This window comes from Sipha flava, unplaced genomic scaffold (assembly GCF_003268045.1).
Source record: "Sipha flava isolate LNK unplaced genomic scaffold, YSA_version1 280_pilon_pilon, whole genome shotgun sequence".
In the NCBI taxonomy this organism is placed as follows: Eukaryota; Metazoa; Arthropoda; class Insecta; order Hemiptera; family Aphididae; genus Sipha; species Sipha flava.
The window spans coordinates 254,660-277,206 of NW_020272947.1; the positions used below are offsets into that span (position 1 = coordinate 254,660).

Here is a 22,547-nt window from a genome sequence, read left to right on the forward strand (position 1 = left end):
TCCGCGATTGTAGTATTCGCTTAGATAGAATTACGTACTTGGCAATTATTATTGTAGTGCACCGCACGTAATATCCATATCCATATCCGTAGGTAGTCATCGGAAAACGATGTCGGTGAACTGCAGTATGGTTTGAAATCGACGGGACACGAGCAGCAATAAACGTCCAGAGGATTTCGGCAAAATGCAATCGTTACGCGTCATCGGTGTTCTGATGGTTTTCGTTTGTTCACTGCGCTCCGGTAAGTCCGTTACCGGGTATACGTTTGATTTGTATTTTCATCTCATTCTGCACTTACGACGATACCGCAACGATGGTAATAACGCATGTTTAGGTACATACTAACGTAATGTAGTACCCGCAACCATATCCGTGTTTTAATGTAATTGTAATTGGCGCAGAAATAATGAAAACACCTATTATAATAACTATGAAATAGATTTTGATGGGACTTGTATTTTTCCCGAACGTCATATACGATATTATACTTTTCAAGTTAAAACAAAATACTTATCTAAATAGTTAATTTTTTTTATTGCATTTTTCATTTTTTATGAAACGTTTATACATTTTAGTTGATTTTTAACCATTTTCAGTCATCGAGAAAATTTTCAAATATTTACTTCCATTTTTGAATTCTAACTATAATTTAATCATTTTTAAGTTCTGTCAAAAGTTTAACAAACGTGTCTATTGACTCAAATTATGTATTCAAACAATTAATGACTTAAGAAATTTTAGTAATTTTATGCACTTCTTGTAAGTTTTCGGAACATTTTTTGTGACTTCATTTTTATACATTTTGCTTATGTCATGTATAATATTGCAGAATTTAATTTTACGCCTTATTCTCTCTTTTCAATGATGACGTCAGCTTATGGGCGCACCATCGACGGTTTTAATTTTTATTTAATCAATAAGAACTATGTGTAGAAATTTCATCGTTTTAAAGATAATATTTTGCCGCTGAATGACGTTAAAAATAAGAAAATGTCACTCGGCACTTTGTAATCGAACCGCACGTCCACCACCTACGTGATCCGTTCAAACTTTTATTCGGGACGGATATAATAATATTATTATTATTATTATCCACATAATATAATATATTTGATTTTCGACGACCGTTCACCGTGTTCTTGTAGCGATTATTGTGTATATATTTTTATTATACGCTTGAGCCGTATAATGGCAATACGGTGATCACACAAACACACACACGCTCCTATAACAATGACCGTGGTCACGGTATACTTGAATTGTGCACATTATACACTCGGAGTATCGCCGCGCGTTCCTTATTTCACGTATACCTATATCTTTACAACGAATGTACTATAATATAATGTACAGTGTTTTATTTACACCGCGTTCGGCGAGCAGGTTTTCGGATCGAAGACGAAAGATTCGGTAAATTTACGTGATTTTGAATTACGTCCAATACTCGGGTCACACACACACGCACACGCACACACGTTGGGCTATATAGTGTTAAAAATAGGCGATAGTTACCGTATATGCCGATGTTGTGTGATATTGATCTAGCGAACGACGTGTGTGTGTGTGTGTGTGTGTGTATATTATGTTTATACGTTTGTGTGTTTGCGTGTAGAAGACTTCATCGCTGATCCGCATGACCACTACTGTGTACTCGGTTGGTACGTGAATTACATATCATTATCATAATTTTTTTCGTGTTTGTGTGTGCGCGCGCGTGCGTGCGCGTGCGCGTGTGTGTGGGAAAACGGCTTTCACTGTTAACAAAAATCTGAAAAACGCGCACTTGTTTTGTAAAATAAAAAAATTAAAGCAAATATAAACCTTAACACACGTAGTAAAACGCAAGATTTTGCATGTTCGTTTCGAATATTTTTTCGAATAATTTTTTTTTATACAGAAACTTTCTTCTCTCTCTATCAATTTACCTACATATTAATATTAAATGAGTATTATACATGTCGTAGAATATAAAATATGTGTATACTTCAACAAGATTCATTTAATATTATATTATAGTCGATGTAGAGGTGAAATCGTTTACTGTTAATAACGCGCTTATTAATTGAAGTCTAGATACGGTCTAGTGTTTTCTATTTCAATATGATCGTCGTTTGATAAATTACATAATAAATTGGCATTAAAAAAAAAACGACTTCTGTATAAAATCGCATGTTTTTATGTACCGAAATAAAATATTCCAGATCGCGTTTCCGGGACGCAGCATTAGATCAAGATGACTGAATTACAAACGTATTTGGGAGGCTTAGTATATACATATATTTGATCTGAAAAGCATTCGAACCGTAAAAAAATCAACGGATTTTTTTCGTATCCACGCACAGTACGATATCTTTAATTTCGGATTTTATTATAGAAACGAAATGTACGAGTTGTTTATTTTAATTAAAAAAAAAAAAAATAAATAAAAAAAAAATAGTCACATTTAAAGTACACACGTAGCGTTTAATAGTTGAATGTAAATGTTTTTTTTTTAAATATATACGATTAAAATACACATAATTTTGTAGTTTGAAAATATCATTCGATTAAAAGATAACTCCGTAGGTTATAGATACGGAGAGAAACTATTAGACCGAAATTTTATAAATGAATTAATGTTTCGTTGCACACGTGCCGTAAAATTTCGTTGGATACATTGCAATAAGGTTTTTATATTCTCTTATAAATTGTCAATTGGTGACGGTTCGCACCACATGATATCTCACGGCGTGAATATTGTTGCAGTCGGAAGTGTTCGTTTATGTGCAAACGCATATTTTTGCATATCCGATCGTTTCTGTCTGTTACGGAATATTTTCAAGCTCGAGAATAATACCGCGGTACGTTTCGAAGGAGAAACGTCGAATATAAACGTGTTTGCAGCACGTCCACCGCGATTCGTCTCAATATTTCATTCGTGCGAATCACGTGTAATTCATTGCGCTGAAATACGCGACGGTCTACGGGAGTTCTTATCGGGAATCGGTCGTAAATTGACCAATGCGCCCATCGGCTGCGCACGATAATTATTGTTTCACGGTCACACCGTACGCCTACGTGATTATACAGTGCGCTCGGGTTAGCAACGCGCACGGCACGCACTTATATCTAATATTTCTACACCAGCACCGCCGCCGGCTACGGATTTATATTTTTTTTTCATTTTTGGCACATACGCTGTTCGTATATTATTAGAAACTGGATTTCCTTTTTCAAAATCCACAATCGTAAACACACATTTCCAATATCGTTTTTAATGTAGCCATATAACACGTAAACATACTTATTTTTGTAGAGCGCGTTTGTTTCCTCTTCGGTGCCCCGATGCGAATCCGTTCACGATCACATGATCTTCATGATCATGAAGTATGAACCGCGCAAACGAAACCTTTAGGTATTAGGCATGTGGGCCGCACTTCATCATTACTGTACATTATATTTTGCCGCCAAAGCGGCCGTTCACCGATCGTTGCGGTCTTTAGTTTTCCATCGCATTTCTTATCAGTTTCTAAAACAAAACGAATCGGCTCCTCATATTCCATCCCGTAATTATTTTTCTGGTCACCGTATTTTCTGGTTTTTGGTGACGTCGTGATCATAATAATTCGTTTCGACCCTTTGGACTTTCTGTTCGAAATGACGGATCCAAGAGAACATATCACGTTTGCTCATGAAGAACATCACTGTTCTCAAGATGCGCTAATTATCACTTCGGTATTCTTGAAAACACTATACGTTCAACTGTAGAAAAGTTAAATTACAAAATACGTTCAAGTTTTGTATAGTATATAGTTCTCAATTTTTTTTTTATCGAACTGGTGGTATGAGAATTATGAGATTAAGAGTTCGAAAATACTTAATAAAATTGATTATTTATAAAGGAAACAAATCGGTGAACAGAATTAGTAACGAAAGTTTAAGTAAAAAATATTTAATTGCTTAAAGTTTTTTTGAATAACATATTATTAATGTTAAATTTTTATTATAACTCGCTAACGTCATTATAATATTTAATTTTAAATATACTCGGTTTAAAAAAAAACTCGTACATCCGATCAACTCATTTATCAATTAATACTTTTTTAATTATTATTAGGTAAAGTCATTGATTATTGAATATCTAGTTTATTTTGTTTAATCAATGATAAAACGGTGTAATTATATATATATATATATATATATAAAAAAGAACGGTTAAGCAAAATCTTCTTGACATTTTTTTTTTCACCAATATTATACGTAATATTTTATTTTTCTATTATTACTATCCTACGCTTAGAATACTAAATAGGCTATAATATCCGTTATTCGTCCGTCTGGTTGTCTGTCGCAACTTTCGTTGCCTACACGATTACCAATTGTATTGTTGGCACTTTATTTCGTGTTTAAATAAAAAAAAAAAAAGAAAAAAAGGCAAACAATATTTTTGGCTCGCACTTCTGAAAGCGTAGTTTCTTTTATACGTTGTTAAATCGATATTAATAATTAATTAAAACTGTGCGTGTTGTTATATATATTCATATATGTACAAAGCTATTCGTAAGCCGCCATTGATTTGTAACTTGTAGTAGTTAAAGTGGTGTCTACTTGTTTGGTGATTCCAATATAAACGCATGGTGTTTGATTACACATTATATGTAATATTAACTATAGCTATTGGTTTTATTTCTTTTTATTTATTTTTGCTAGTTGTTCGGAAATAGGATTAGGGATTATAAAGATGTTGGCGCGCATAAATAGCATAATATTTTTCTCGTTTGTTTTATACGGTTCGATAAAAATTATTTTAAGTTATGATATAACTAAAGAGCGGATTTTTAGGTTCTTAAAAGCTTAAAATATGATGCTAATATGTTTTAAAAAAACCTTAAAATAATCTCTAAATATTTCTTAAACTTGTAAATATGCGATAATATGATTTTTTTTTCTTAAATAGTTCAATAAAAACAATAAATTACTGTTATGGGCTATTCCTTGGTAACAGGTAAATAATTTAAGTATAAAAATTTAAAACAGTTCATACATAAGACTATAAATATAATAAAATTATATATAAAAAACAAAATAGTTAAATAAAAAAATTGAAAAACTTGTATACACCATTATTTGGTAAAAGACAAATTATTTAAATGGAAAAAATAGATAACAGTTCCATATATAGGAGTGTAAAAATAACAATCAAATTTTTTTTTTCCTAGAAAAATCACAACTCGAGAAATTAATAAAATATGCTTTTTTATGAACAATAATTGAATATATTCAAAAATATGAAAAATAAATATTCTCTTATGTCCAAGATATGTTAAAATCATCATGCAAAATAAATGCTTTCTTACGAATTCTATGATGGATAAATCGTCCACATTATTTATCTTCGGAAATCTGCATAAAGCCAATAAAAATATGTAAAAACCTAAAGATCTGCTCTTTAGATATACCTATGTAGAGTACAGTTTTGTGATATTTTTTTACACCAATTAATATTTGATACAACTGCTTTGTGACGAATTTGAATTAAAATGTCAAGTAAAACGTGTTATTTATTTTTCATGTTTCAATTAAAATTAATTTCGCACTGATCAGTCACTATGTGGTTAAAAAAGGTCAGAATTAAAGCATCTCAAGTATATAGGACACGCTATAATTATAGCTGCGACACTTAACGCGAAAGTGGTAGTTTACCGGGAAATCCGAAACCTAACCTCAATTTTGAATAATAATGCAAAAACGTCCATTGTTTACGAATGAAAATCATTGAAATCTTGGTCATTGTGGTGACACATAGACCTATGATAAATACATGGTTATAAATATCTTCCGATTCGTAAAATGTATTTGATTTCGCGTGGTTAATAATAATTACATACAAGTTGAAATTTAGCTGTTATGTTACTAACAAAGGCAATAAAAAAAAAAAAAATTGACATGTTAGGGTGTTTTAAAACGTGATAGTTTTATGTATTTGAATTTGAAATACCAATATTGCAGATAAGCAATTATTTTCGACTATATATTCAAATTGAGTTGATCGAATCGGAGACATTGACTGATGCAATTTCAAGAGAAACATTTAAAAATACTGTGCTTGAAAAAAATCAATAAAAAGTGTAATTTAATTTAGAGATAATTTCTATTGACATTTTACCATTGTGGGTGTTCTGACAGGACATTTGTTTTTGTTTCATATGTTATCTTGTTTCAAAAATAAGCTACAGTCTTAATCGTTTTAAATTTTATACTTAGATGTGAATAATAACATGATAATTTTACAAGATATCAACTACTGTTTAATCGAACTAAATCAATATTTTATTATGCTACGAATGATAATTGGCATTGTATTCGGTGGTGGTGACGCGATGCTCTTCTCTTCAATACGCAATCTGTCAAGCGATTCCGATTGTCTTAGTTTGTTAAGTGTGATTTAGTATAAGTACAGTGATGATGAAAAAAATAACAAAATTCAATCTAAAGTACCTACAATAATCTTTCAACAAAAGAAATATTGTTATAGATTATATAATAAATAAAATATAACATCGAATAATACTGAACTAATGTACGTAGGTATACTATTGCACAACATCGTTTAAGAGTTATCACGTAAAAGACGTGTAGAAATAATATTAGCTATAATATCATTATTATTATTATTATTATTATTGTTATTATTATTATTGTTATTATTATTATATTTTGTCGCCGTAGATTAAGTGCATCGTAGATCATAGTAATCATATAACGTTGAACTGTACAGTTATGATTAACACGTAATGATATTAAATATTATAATAAAAATTAGAAGACGTGGAATAATTTGCAGTTCAGCGTAGGACTTTTGATGATAAATGAGGTTATAAATTGAATACAGGCGCGTCGTTGTACGGAATCAACTCGCGATTTCTTTTTGCGGATAGCTGAAACATGTAAGCCAACAATGTTATGGTTCATGTGCGCCAAATTATTAATTTATAGATAAAAAAAAAATAAATAAATACCAATTAAAAACACTGCGGAAAATGATTGCGAACGTGCAATTTATCAATATAATATTATATACTTCTTGTCGCGGTGATGAAACCACCGTCGCATAGTTTTCGTAAAGTTCGCCATCAATATTATGATAATGTTTTGATTTGATACAAATGTTATTCTCGCAGGTCGGTCAAAAACCGCGAACACAGTCGAAGAAATGTTAGCCGCGACGCTTGAAGGCTATGATCCAGTAGTCCTGCAGCAGATGTTGGACGAAACAGAGGACAATAGTAACACAAAGTGTCATCACATATCGTTTTGGCTGTACACCAAGTGAGAAAAACGTACTAACGCACCACTATAAGCCGCAACATCGGCTTACGGGTTTAACGGATCGACGAAATCCGAGTGATTTCATTTGATTATACTAATGTACATATCGCGGTTTCAACTGCGAAAACGTTCATTGGAATTCCTTTATCGCATTACTGGGTTAGACCGTATAATTACAATTAAAAATTGCGATACAAAACGTTTGCATACCTTCACACACACATGCAAACAAGTAGAATTCATTTTAGTGCGCATTGGTTAATTGTTGATAGTTATAACGTTGTAGTAACAGATAGAATTCGAAAAACAGAAAACAGCTACGTTGTTTAATGTACGTACATAATATTATATTTTTGGTAACGAATCAAAAGCAGTTTTTATTAGTGGGATCGTTTATTTACACATCAACCTTTTTATTTTATTTTTTTTCTTCAATAAACCGAGGATTTCAAAGCGTTGTTCGATAAGGATTTCGAAAAAACACTTTTGAAGTTTCGAATTGTTCCGTTGATCGACGGACCAATATTGCGCCGGGGAAAAAAAAACGTTCATTCGATTTCTCGCGTGCAGTCGTAAAACTTTTACCGACGTTACCGGGGAAAAAAAAATCGATAACTTTTGCCCCCATACACCGATGACAGGGGACCGATTGGAAGTCACCGTTGGAAAGCCGGAAACGGTGGCGGCGGCTTCTTGGTCGGAACTTTGAGATCGTCACGGTCGAACAACATTGTTATTAGTGATGGGAATAATCGAATGATTTCAATAATCGAATTATTGGTAATCGAAAAAATAATGAAACAATCGAACGATTCATGACTGAACTGCTTGAACTGTTTGTATAAATAATCAAACGGTTATCTGTAAGCGTGAAAGTGAAATGCATTTTCAGTCCAAATATTCATACGTATTAAACCGATTAGTGTGGCGATTACTGATACCGGGAATTATACCAACGATTAAAATAAATAATAATACAATACTGATGGACAGAGCCGACTTTTAAGTTTAGTACCAAATGGGCGACGTGTAGAACACGCAATTTGTTCGAATAATTCAATTGATTTGCTCAACGATAAACATGTCCGGTACCATTATTTCGAATGTTAAAATCATTCGATTATTTTAAATAATCGATTCGTTCGATTATTCCCACCAGTAATTGTTATGCCGATCGCGTTTAACCCGTTGTTGCCGGGGCCGGAAACGCGAGCGCCATCTGTGCGCGTTCGCGGGCGGACACCGCCCGACGTTTTGGTGACACCCGTTTCTGTCGACAGAGCGCACAACCACACGGGCCTGGAACTGGTGGTCGGCGACCCGGGAACGTTGACGTCGTCCGATTTCGACGGGAGCAAGCCGACCAAAATCCTCATACACGGTTGGCTGGGTGACGCCGTCGACTACGAGAGCGTGTGCATGATGCTGAAAGCCGGTGGGTGTTTGCGTTCGGACAAAAGTCGCCCAATAAGTATTTTACCAATATTTTACTGCCTCTCCCCCGACGATAAAAAAAAAAAAACAGCAAACGATAAATTAATACGCAATTCATGTTTCGCTGCTCGGTCGCAGTCGCGATCCGACGGATTACAAGTTTTCAATTCTGAATCGCGTCCGCAGTTCAACGATCAGATCGGGCCCCAATGTGTTCCAATACAGACCTACTTAAAAAGAAGCGGTTTTTTCGCGTTAAAAATACCTTCCGAATTCACGACTATAATGGGGCCGGATCATGGTCGTGGTCAGGGCCCGCGGATGTTGTAGCAGTGAAAATTAGTGGAATCGATTGCTGTACTGAAAAATGTCGAGAATTGAAAAACGACGTTTCGTTATAGTTCATAAATCTTCGTTTATTTTTCAAACTGTTGCGGAATGTTTAAACTCTAAGCAATAAAAAAAAAAAATCGTACGCTTATCGTCGTTCAGCATTGACTTTTGACTTACGTAACTTCCAAAATAGTACGAGTTCGTCGTACGAAAACACATTCTCACCAAATTCCTAAACGTATATTTCAAACGGTGGAAAAACTCGGCTTCATTTTCGGTATATTTTCAAAATAATGAAATAACACGATCGCACAACATTTACGGACTCGCTCAAGAAGAAAATACCGTCAAATAATAACGTTTCACAAATTATTTTAAACTGTAATCTTGTCCGTATGGATCGCAAATGCGATAAATCCGATAATCCTATTGGACGTGATCGATACGATTATTTTAATAACAAACTACCGTGAAGACTACACACATAATAATGTCAATACTTAGAAAATCGTATAAACAATGCATCGATAAATCATATACCTCAGACTTAAATTAATATGACAATTTTATGGGTATTTCATATAAAATAGTTAAAATAGTTTTAAAAATTAGTAATGTCAACAAAATTGCAATTAAAATGAAAAAAACATGAAAATGGTACTCAACAGTTTTAAATCTAGCAATAAATTGGAGTGTAAAAGAAAAATTGCAAACGCAACAACATCCACGTTCTAGTCATAATTTAAGGAGGCTATTTTAGTGAGGCCTTTAATCCAAAACGACTTCATTTTTTTGTTCAGATTTAGTAGTTTGTAATAAATATTAATTAAAATAAGTAAAGTATGGGCGTATGTGTATATTGTGGTGTACGAGTAGTCACAATTAATCGATAAAACAGTACTTTATGTTTGTTAATTAACAATTATACTACACATTGTGGCTCCTTTTAACTTGCAGCCTAGGGTTATAGTCTCCCCTAGTCACCCCTACGATCCAACCCTTGTCCTGCAACACTGCTTAGACGTTCAGTGAGTTTGAAACTAACAGAACGTAAGTATAAATATCGTTTCACCGGATGGGCAACTAACTCGGTTGGGTTAGCTGCTGGTACTTCATATACGTTTAAAACCGTTTAGCTGTTCTTAATTAGCGAATGATACATTGACGGAACATGCTAAATAGATAATAAACGACAAATTAGTTTACTTAAGTATTCGACTGAATATTGGTGGTTATTTAGGATACTACACGTAAATAGGAAACTTACTACTTCACTAAAATTCGGTTGTACTGGGAATGCGTGATCTGTACAGGCCCGAGTCGTGTGCGGGATCAAAAGTCTTCACCATGCACGAAACGATTTACTGTCAAAATCGTTGTCAATGAGATCGGTCGGTAAGTTTTCAAACATCTAGTACAGTGATTCCCAACCTTCCTTATTCTATGCCCTCCATTAAAAAAAATCTTGTTTTCGTTTTTATGATATAACATAACTATATGTTGTATAAATATTCATAATGACATACATTTGTTCATAATTCTACAATCAACTTAATATTATTTTTATATTTTTAAATACAACTGTGTACAATGTTATAGTAATATATAATATATATAAGTATTAGTAAATAATAAATAAATAAATAAATAAAAGAAAAAATTAATAAATTATTAAATTGAATGAGAAATTTGGGTCCCATAATCCGTGGAGATATTTTTGACAACGCGCAACGCAAATAATTTTCTACTAATTTCTAACCGATTTCTTTGTTTGTTTTTTATTTGAAAAAGTACGTAATCTGTATCTGTTATTATCGAGTCAACGGGTTTACTTATTTCAACTTTCGCACAGGTTAGCTTTCAACAGATTATTTTGACGATACGGGTACACATGCGACAATTTTGTTTTCGATCGTCAGGTCGGTCGATCGACCGACGTGATGACGTACGTGAAGTTGACCCATCCTTTTTCACGGATTAACTTGAAACCTAACTTATAATAACTTCGAGTTATTTGCGAGAATTTACGAGTTCATTTTCAAAATTTGCGAGTTCACCCCTTACCCGCAAATTCCATTTTCCTACCGTGAAGTCAGCACACTTAACACGCCCTAGAATTTCAATGGCCCGTTTTCAAAGGAAACAAAGTAATAACCGGTTGTAGATAAGATCTTTTGTCACCACAGCTAGGGTTTCAAAAAAATCAGTTTTTTTTAAAAAAAAAAACATAAAATACGTTTTAATTGTTTAAAACAATGATTTTTATGTTTTAAACAGTTTTTAATTGTTATTTTATTCGTATGTTTTAAACATTGTTTAAAACAATTTTTTTTTTATTTATTTAAAACTAAGTTTATAAAAATATTTTCCCTAAATGAGTTTATTACTCTCAGATTTTTAACCAGTACAGTACAGGTTAAAGGTGATTTTATATAGATACTGTGATTTTTGAATAGTTCTAAAAAATTACCAAAAACCATTGTTTCTACCTGTTATTTTACTTTTTTAATAAAATTTATAAAATAAAATAATAATATCCTTTATTTATATAAAGAATAAATTATCATACTATTTTAAATATGTTTGAACGGTCATTTTTACATTTTCTACTGTTATTATATTATAAATTTACCTACTTAAAAATTATGATTTACGACTTACGAGTATGTAACTTATGACTTATTAGTTGTAGACACGTCTTTTATAATTATAGTTTATAGCAGGGGTGGCGAACCTTTTTAGGTTCAAGTGCCAAATTTTTCCTTTTCAGGTTTTGAAAATCGTTTACATGCCCAAAGAAAATTATATTTTCTATGACTATAAACAAAATTACAAATTTATTACATTATTTTTGTTAAATTTAAGTTTTTAGTGAAACATAAGCAGCAATTGTTCCGTTGGTCCAAACCTTTCTTTCCTTCGATTTAATTACATTTTTTATGGCGAATAAGCTTTCACGAATATAGGTTAACAAAAAATATGAAAGCATAAGAAATATTGTCATTTTTAAAACATATGTAATTAGTTTATTTGAATTTCTTACGATTGCAATTTATAAATAGTAAACATTTTTTTTTGTACATTTTCAATTTTTTGCGCATGCCATTAAAATTTGGTCAACGTGCCATTTTTGACACGCGTGCCATAGGTTTGCCACCCTTGGTCTATAGCAACACAATAGAACCTTCCAGAGGACTCACGGTTTTCCAATTAAAGACACTTCATAATACAATGATTTGATATAATTTTAAATTTGTTATCCAAATAAAGAGCTATATTTAGTTTTATCTATTAAAAACTATTTTGATTTAATCGGTCGATTTCTAGCTGTTTATTTTTCGTCATTTGTTTTAACGTGTTGTTATGTCGCGGTTGTGCAACTGATGTAACCTCATTATTAACCATTTATTATGTCAAATTGCGACAGAGTTATAATAATATGGTATACAATTATTATCGGTGATAAACGTCGTCGTGATTTCGAGGAAAAATAAATATCCAAACTAAAAATAAATATAATTAAAAACCAATGGTATCGTTAGATTCGTAAGAAGGAACCTGATCGCCTACAATAAATTTCAGACTGTTATCCCGTAGCCAGTAAAAATTATAAACCATCAAAGTGAACACTATATTTGTCGACGGGTAGTCGACAAAGGCAACCCGGGTAATGTTACCGATGTCGACTACCCGTCGACAATGGCATTGAACGTGTTAATAGATATATAAGATTAACCTAAAAGGAATTAGATTTAAAATAAAAAGCTTTACCAGAAACTGAAGTTGTTACAAGAACTAGATATTACACATTACATAGTTTAAAATTAATTATTCTCCATTAATAAATTGGTGTTCCTATGTATTTTGTTGATCAATTAAATTGAAAATCCTTAAACCACAAAATATAATGATAATTATATTTTCCAGAAAGAACTGACATGCAAAATGAACCATTGGCATACATATTTAGTTATTTTAACACACTTCTGCAATTTGTTAAGGTTATATAATATGAATACCTAAAACCAATTATTTTTTTAGAAATTATTGACTTCAGGGTATCAAACCTTCCCTCAAAAATCCTTGTGAATTAGGAATTAATATTTGACAAACATTTTATAGTATCACAACAATATGGGTGGGCTATGTATAAAAAGGGAAAATAAGATTCATACGTAAGAAATAGGTAATTTTAATATTATCACAATTTTAGAATTAAAATTATATTCTTCCCAGTGGCGGCTCGTGGATTTTTAATGAAGTAGAGCACATCCGAAAAAATTATAAAAAATATTATATATACAACGTTAAAAGTTTTTTGCTTTTTGTTTTTTTTACGTCGGTGGTCGATAGTAAATAGAAACACGATTGTTGTTTTGAATTTAAAGTAATGACTAACATTTTTAGTCGATAATCAGAATATAATAATCAAATGAGAGTAAAAATAAATCATAATGCCGATACCAACGCGGCGATGTCGAAAATAATTCGCTGAAAACATTTTAAATGGTTATGTGCATAGAAATGAATGTGCACATCAGTTCCATTATAACGCGTGTTGTGTGTTTTGACTTGTTTTAATTTTTACATTGTACAAATGTGCACAGCAATAGTGTGCACTACTGCACCGCTATAACATACACACACACCGATACTGTTCTGTCGCGGACAACCGCCTGCTCGTGTAGCCTTTGGAATAACCCAATCTAAATATTATATTATTTCCATACTATTTTGAATTTGAATTTTGAAAAATAATCTTAAAAACACTACAGGTATTTAGTTGTATTATATGGTTTATGTTTTCAATTTTTTTTGGAATTTGGGTAGGTGCAAGAGCACACGAGCCGCCACAGATCCTTTCGTAAAAATGAATTAGCAGATAAAATAATTTTTTAAGATTCCATAATAATAATTTAATTCCATAATCTGAAAATTATAATATTGGAAATAATTTGAATAAAATTAAAAATGTTAAATAATTTTGAAATTCTAGGGCCACTTGGAAAGGCTACGTGAAGTTGGCCCACCCTTTTGTTTTTTAATTATAATTCGCAAACGGCTTACTCGTAAATTCTTGCAAATAAAGACGCATCGTTTGGTATCAATTTTGAAATTCTAGGGCGACTTGGGTGGGCTACGTGAAGTTGTCCCACCCTTCTGTTTTTTAATTATAACTCGCAAACGGCTTACTCGCAAATTTTGAAAATGAACTCGCAAATTCTCGCAAATAAAGACGCATCGTTTGGTATCAATTTTGAAATTCTAGGGCGACTTGGGTGGGCTACGTGAAGTTGGCCCGCCCTTCTGTTTTTTAATTATAACTCGCAAACGGCTTACTCGCAAATTTTGAAAATGAACTAGCAAATTCTCGCAAATAAAGACGCATCGTTTGGTATCGGTTTTGAAGTTCTAGGGCGACTTGGAAGGGCTACGTGAAGTTGGCCCACCCTTCTGTTTTTATATTTATAACTCGCAAATTTTGAAAATGAACTCGCAAATTCTCACAAATAACTCGCAAAATATTGGTATAGGTTTCAAGTTAATCCGTGAAAAAGGGTGGGCCAACTTTACGTACCTGGCGTGATGACTTGTTGTAAAAAATCACTTTACATGTATGAATTTAGTTTGTTAAAAGTGTCTGACAACGAGTTTGTCCACGAATCGTTTTGCGTACAGGTGCCAACGTTCTATGATGGGTATATTCAGGGCTGGATCAAGGGAGAAATTTGAAGGAGGGGCTACAAACCTTGATCGCAAGTTGTAAGGGTTAGCCACAATAAGCTGCCAATTTTTTTTTTTATTTAAATGGCATTAAATAAATATGTTAAAAAAATAAAATGTTATTATGATTTTAAACAATATACAGATAAACTAAACTTATTTTAATTAATATTTGTTACAAATAACTGAAAAAAAAAATTAAATTTTTTTTTGTAAAAAGGCCTCACTAAAATGAATAGGCCCTTCATATTATGAACATAATCCAGCCCTGGGCATATTATCTCTGCGGTCAATTCAAATCGTCAACGTAAAATAAAATATCGATTGCGATCATATGTTTTTCTCCGTATTGGTCAGATTAATGGTGCAAATCCAATAATAGGTATTATCATGTATAGGTCAATTGATTACAACGTTAAGCTGTGTAGATGATCGAAAACGGATTAATTTCGTTGGCACCGCAATAATTAACCTTCGCTTGGTATGATCCAGTTTACTGACATTTTTCATACGATCTGCAGTTCTCGAGATCGGACTCGTATCCATAAGTTTTACCCCCCTCCTCCCTCCCTAAATTATCCCATAACAGCTCATGAATGGTAATTCTTTATCATTTAAATGTAAACAATGTATTTTTAATTTCAAAGGTAGTTGAAAAAACAAATGGTTTTTATATCTCAATTGGATGAAAATTGTAATGGCAATTATTTACTACTGTGAAAGGTTCTGGTTTCGGGTGGCGGGAATTAGTGGAACCGAAATCCACGCACCGTAAGGAGAGGAGTCCTGCCTCGTAATACTTTGGTGGTGATTCTCCAACGGTTGGGTGATCGAGTTGCTTATTATTTATTTAATAATATATTCTGTACAAGGGGGTTTCGACCCAGTGGTGAAACGGCGATGTCTTATAACTTTATAAATATGCCCTGACTGATTGTTTCGGATTTATTATTGAATAAAATTCTGTCCACGCGTCTGCTAAAGACGTTCGTTTACATCACCGTCACGATTTATTAAATCATAAACATACTTTGGTATTGCAAGCAATATGCATCGTTTAGCGTCCGTGTGAATTATTCGTGGTCAAACGCACGGTGGCGCAAACACCGTGTAAAATCGACCGAGGTCATTTTTGTCGCGCACACTTCAACGATTATGCAAGGAGCGTGTTGTTATTGTACGCGTTCGCGTATCGCGCAATAACGCGAATGACGATGTTTTTTTTTTTTTGTTGTCAATTCGTCCAGTACTTCGTCTGCGGTTATGACGACAACCCCATGATGAACAGCCATAGTGGCTAAGTATTCGTGTTGGTACCTACCGAGTTTAGATTTTTTGTTCCTACTGTCTTGCCTGTCTCTTTTTATGACAAAGGAACATCTGGTTCAGAGATATCAATACCGACAACATCATCTAATCGTTTTAATTTTGTTTTTTGAAAAAAAAAAATTCAACATTGAGCCATCTTTTCTTTTAGAACTCATAATGAATGATGTTAACATTATTTGTAGCTGAACGACAAACTATAACAATTATAACGTCTACAACTTGGTGACATTAACACTTTGTAGTCATAAGTCAAAATAAACCGACTAATAGCTGAGCGGTAGCTACAAAATACGAATACGGTATAGCCCGTATCGACATCGGTATGCACGGAGAGGAAAGTGTTGATTCTTACTTGATATCATATATTCTCATTACCGGTGAAGTAGTTCCGGTATATTTTGTAAAGACAACTTAGTAAAATTAAATAATACTAATAGCTTAATTCATAGACATGAGAGACTAGATAGTAGATAATAATAATTATTATACTATACACAATGACACAATGTATAAAATATAGTCGTAAGACATAGGTATACTGTAAAAATTTACCATAGAAGATTATTCATATTTTTAGAAAAAATAAAATTAGAAAATAAATTAATACTTATATTATAGGTATTAGGCTTAATACGCACGAAATATCAATATTGAAAAAAAGGTCATGGGGGGGGATCCTACCTCTACATCTCACCCCGTTTGACCACCACCGGTCGAAACCGAGTAAAAATGACTAAGCGGTCCGGACGAAAACAACGGAAGAATACGTTCGTAGGGCGCGTGCTACACCACCTCCAACTCGATTATCGAACCAATTGTCTGTCGCATGATGCGGTACAGCGCGTGTAATGTAGATAGAACGAACGGGTACAATATGTAAAACATAAGATTTATGTATAGGATATGCCCCGAGTACGAATTGGTCGGACGATTGATAATGATTGTTGGTCACTGCGTGTTCCTTGTTCTGTCGTTGTAGCCGGAATAATATAATGTTGTGGGGGTGGTCTTGTCGAGCGAATTATTTTTTCTGGACGTACAATTATAATAATTAAAGAATTGCGCCGGTTCACTCATGTTCTCGGGACGGACCGGCCGTTACGAATTCCATCACCGTATAAATGTTGATATCACGAACACGTGATGTCCGAATCGCCGACGCGTTGATGAAGATCCTTTACCGTCGGTCCGTAAGGATCGGAAAACGATGTGTGTGTCGTAATTGATTGAAAAATTGAATCCGCTTCATCTAACCGTTTAAACGGCACCGTTAACAATATCCTAAACGCTAACGTTCTCTCGGGTGTTTGTTTTTCCAGAATATTTGGAGTCCGGCAATTACAACGTGGTGTGCGTCGACTGGGCCGTGTTGGCCATAGACTTACCGTACATCACGGCTCGTTTACGGTGCAGGATAATCGGGAACTGCGTTGCCGACCTGGTATCGATGTTGGTCGATAATTCGGCTCAGACCGTCGACGATATTCACATCATTGGTTTCAGTATGGGTGCTCATATTGCCGGATACGTTGGCAAACGGTTCGACGGCCGACTGCAAAGGATTACTGGTATTGAAAAATGAAATGTACTATACACTAATCCTCATAATTGAAATTATACGCAAAATCCCGAACAATAGATATACAACGTTGTAATATGTAATACTGTGTACACGTAAACCATGTATTGGTTTTGTGATGTAAATGAGTGTGTACATATGCATCGAAAACGCCGTTGGGAAAACCAGATTTGGAATCAATCGAGTTTTAGTTGCGCGTCTTGGAAAAAGCCGTTGGTAATGGTTAAAAGTAATGGCGTTGTATAAAATGAAAAATCACTGTCATTGATAATAATAATAATTAACAATTAGTTAAAAATAATTTATTTTTAATAAATAATAAAATCACAATAATACGTTTTAAATGGTGATCAATTATATAAAACAATAAAAACTTAGTGTAAACAATTATTTGTTGATCAATATTTCACGCACGAAACATAATATCATATATTTATTGTAAAAAAAAAAAGATACATTTTAATAGATTGCGGTGATGATCGAGCGTAGTATGAGTAGGAAAAAAAGTTCATCTAAATATATCGGTTAAACAAACTTTTGTAGTTTTAATGAATTACCATGTAGTTTATTTTTTTAAAAAAAAGAATAAATATTATAATGCATGGAAAAATAGAAATATTTTATTTTATATTTTTACATTATGGGACGAGACCATTACAGATAAGATATAAATAAAAATGAAATGCTTTACGGAAACTAAGCTCTTATTAAAAGGAGAAAGAAGGATTGGTAGAAGAAGGTATTGGCAATGCGAATTAGATGGATGATTGGAGAGTTAAGGTAGAAGAAAGAGGAAGATAATGGAATGTGGAAGGATTGAAAGAAACTCGGAATAGTGATTTAGGGTTGTCTATTATTGAGAAAAGTAGATTAGACAGGTATAGTTTATTTACTGAGTGTCGACGATCGGAAAGACATTATAAGAATAACAGATGTACTGTTGTGTAGTCATGGGGTGGACACTGTATATTCAGTTTATAAGCAGTGAGACAGAAAATTTTCTTTGGACCCTTTCATCATATTAAGGACAGAGACAGTGGACGGGTACCACAGAACAGACTCAAGGATGGGATAAATTAAGGAACAAAAAAGAGTTTTTAATGGAGTGATCAAGTGAAATTCTGTTGAAACGCGATTTATGAAACCCAGCAACTTAAGAACCTTACAATATATTGTCTGGATATAAATATTTGGTCATAGATTCCGTGTAAGGGTAAACCTAGAACCATTACTGAGTTGTTCGACATTTTTGAAAGGATATTATTGACGGAGTACATATAATTGATGCAATTATTAGTATAATAAAAGGTCATTACTGAGAATTTTGGGGATATTAAAAACAAGTCTTGAGAATTCTTCTCATGACACTAATTGTTGAAGGTGATTTTGAAGAAGATGACAGTCAGAGATAAATTTGATTAGGAAGAAAATATTTTGCAAAGATAAGGAGCATTGCATGGTGAAGGATGAAAGGTTATAAATACGGGAAACAAAAGTAGAGAGAGAACAGTATCTTGTGGTACATCTGAGGAATTATGTATTCTTCATTAATGATGATAAAATCTTCCTTTGATGGTTTGTTAGATCCGTAGTAGTCCATTAATTTTTCCTATGATGAACATCCAGCAGTGACTTTTTAGATATTATAACTGCTATGATCGCCTGAGTAGAATTAAAAATTATTCTAATAGGTCTATTGGATTGTTTCTTAGCCTGACAACTGATGAAATGCTAACATCTATATTTGAGTTCTTAATAAGATCAACGGTCAATTTCCTTTCATTACAATTGAATTCATCCATATTAAAAGTTCTTATGAAAAGATTCTAGATTTATCATTTATTTCTCGGTTTTTATCAAATTAATCAATACCAGAAATATCACATATGAAGTCTAACAATTGTGTTGGAGTACGAGAATTATTTTTGAGATAATTAACATCCTTTTTTAAATCTTAATTTTTTTTTCAAAGGAGTTATTTTATTTGTAAGATTATCTATTCGAGCTAAAATGTTCGATGACGTATTTTCCCGAGTTAACAATTTAATTTTAATTGCTTGAATATTATTCTGTACAATTTTCAAGGTATTCATGATATTCGTGAGTGAATAATCATGTTTAGCTTCAGACTAAATAGACGGTGATTTATTCATATTGAAATATATAATAACTATTATTAGAACAAATATTCTCAGATATTGTATAGCGGATTCAGTTCAAACTATTTTTTATATAATATAATATATAAGAGTGTACTTATCATAATCGATAAAAACATGACTAGTCAAGACGGTAAACGATTACCATGACGCACGAACAATTTAACTGCGATAAGAGACGAACTAGTGATGCCCGTTTGACCGTCATGAAAGTTGATAATGTACTGCATATGTTTGATATCTTAAATTTAATGAGCTGTTTCTAGCTTTCTTGTTTCGTGTAAAGGGCCGTTCATAGGGAAGGGTGAATGGGCTCTGCGCTTAGCTCTAAATTTACAGGCTCCATGTTTTCATAATAATTTTCAAATGATAAATTGTTTCCGATCAACAAAATTTACGAGTAAAAGAATTGTTAAATGAAAAAAAATGATTGATTATGGAAGTTCTTCTTTCATTCTTCACATATTATAATTCTAATTGAGAAGATAATTTTAAAAATTAGTATTTTTTCTCAATTCTTGATCAAGGATTTTTTTTAAGTAGAACATTAAATAATTGAAAGAGTTTGATGATTTTTTTTAATTTCATACATGATATTAAAAGTATTTTTGAAACAAATAAAGGAGATTTGATAAGACATTGTATGGATCTTCAGATATTATTACAAGTGGATGAGACTAAAGTTATTTATGGAAAAAACTATACAAGGAACTAGTAATTTTATCAGAAATTATTGTCAAAGGTACTTCACCTCTACAAGTTTTAAAAAGAAGTTCTCCAATACAGTGCTGATGACATATATTCTAATTAATCATATTTATATAGCATTAAGGATATTATTAACTATATCAATGACTACAGCTACAGCTGAACGATCGTTGGTGAAATTCACAAGAAAAAACTATAAACTTGGCAATCATAGCAATAGAAACAAATTGAAAATAGTATTGAATATGATGACATTAAATATTCTAAAATAATAAAAAATTAGTAAATGGTTAATACTCCTAAATTAATAGATATATAAAAATTGTTTATATTTAAAAATAAATTATTTCTATATAAAACAACCAATTTTTTTCATTGTATTCTTTCCTATATTTTTTCCTATTTATTTGCTATTTTATTGACTTTATTTATTTTAACCTGACGATAAATTTTTAATTCAAAACCGGTTTAACTTTATAAATAAAATAATACCCCAGGCTAAGCATTTATTTATTTACTTATATGTATAAAATATTTGTTTATTTATTTATATATAATAGACTCGTTTGCTGGAAATAAATCAAGAAAAGTTATGATGTAGTATTGTATGTTCTTGAATATTATAACATATTTAATTATTATAGTTTATATACATTAATTATTTTCATTTAGATGTTCATAATAGTATTTTCAATTCTATAATCAGATTGCTCTAGTTAGCTACATTACATGTATGAATATGTGGGCACTGGTGTATATGTTTTTAGGAGGTATTTCGTTAAAAATGGAATTGAGAAACTTTGAAGGAATAAAATAAATTTTTAGTTTATACATTTATCATTGATCAAGATGTAGGTTTGACAACGGTGTTGGTGGATTGGCCCGAAAAAAAATATTTGCATATTTGCCCAAGGTTTCGCAAAGTGTTGGGACAACCCTGTCCGTGTATACATATTTATGTATTTGTTTTCAGCACTAATTGGACATTGTCTTATTACAATTCTTCAGGTTTGGATCCCGCAAGGCCTTTGTTCTTCAGTAGAATGCCGAGTGAAAGGCTGAATGAAAACGACGCGACATTTGTAGACGTAGTGCACACAACGAGTTTCCTACTGGGCGAGCACAAACCGATAGGCAAAATTGATTTTTATCCCAACGGTGGTTACACGAGACAACCTGGCTGTAGAGGAATATACTGTGCGTATCGCGTACCGGGGTAACATCTTAAGAGAAATTTCATGCAACCAACCTATGATTTGCATTTTGTCTTTTAGTTTTCGGAGAGGTCTGTAGTCATTATAAGTCCTACGAATATTACGCTCGGTCTATTCAGTCCGAGGGCGACGAGTCGTTCAAAGCAGTGCGGTGCGAACAATGGGAGGACTACAAGAAGTCTACATGTAAAGATTACGATGATTTTACTTACATGGGCGAGTACGCGAGTTCAAAGTAAGCGTTTTGAAATAATAATTATACTAATAACGTGTCATAACATGTTTCTATGTATATATATGTATATCGAACCCTTTTCCAACACAAAAACTACCTGGGATTTCAATTAAAACATTTATTTATTTATTTTTGTATAGTTTTTCAGGTAATTATTATTTAGCGATTAAATAAGATCAGAGTCATAGCATCAATAATTAACGAAAATATTAATTAAGAATACCTATTGATTGTGAACTTGTCTGTTTATCAATTTAATTATTTTCTAACTATAACCAGTTCAGCATTTATAGTTAAAATATTTGTGTAACTTTTTATTTATAATTCATATGTACCTATAATATTATGTTTATTATCAATTTAGTATTAATAAAATTGTACTTAATCGTTTTTATGTTATGATTTTATAAACATTATAATTACGTATGCTAATAGTGTTGAAATTGTTTTATAATGTTTAAAAATGAATATGTTATGTGCGCAAATATTTAAATCAATATATTTAAATCATTTAGTGAATGAA

General features: G+C 32.3%; 1 protein-coding gene across 1 annotated transcript; it reads left to right on the plus strand.

The window, feature by feature from the left end:
- Positions 1–69: 69 nt before the first annotated feature.
- On the plus strand, positions 70–22,343 carry LOC112685513 (lipase member H-B-like). The gene is made up of 7 exons (XM_025557426.1): positions 70–242; positions 7,162–7,309; positions 8,590–8,744; positions 17,449–17,697; positions 21,584–21,772; positions 21,850–22,024; positions 22,165–22,343. Exons 1-7 carry the CDS (start codon positions 185–187, stop codon positions 22,196–22,198), a joined length of 1,008 nt encoding a protein of 335 aa, XP_025413211.1. The 5' UTR covers positions 70–184; the 3' UTR covers positions 22,199–22,343.
- The last annotated feature ends 204 nt before the right edge of the window (positions 22,344–22,547 follow it).

Coding starts and splice junctions, on each gene's coding strand:
- LOC112685513 (XM_025557426.1), top strand. CDS start 185: ATGCAATCGTTACGCGTCATCGGTGTTCTGATGGTTTTCGTTTGTTCA. Junction 243..7,161: donor CGTTTGTTCACTGCGCTCCG/GTAAGTCCGTTA, acceptor TTATTCTCGCAG/GTCGGTCAAAAACCGCGAAC. Junction 21,773..21,849: donor TGGCTGTAGAGGAATATACT/GTGCGTATCGCG, acceptor TTTGTCTTTTAG/TTTTCGGAGAGGTCTGTAGT.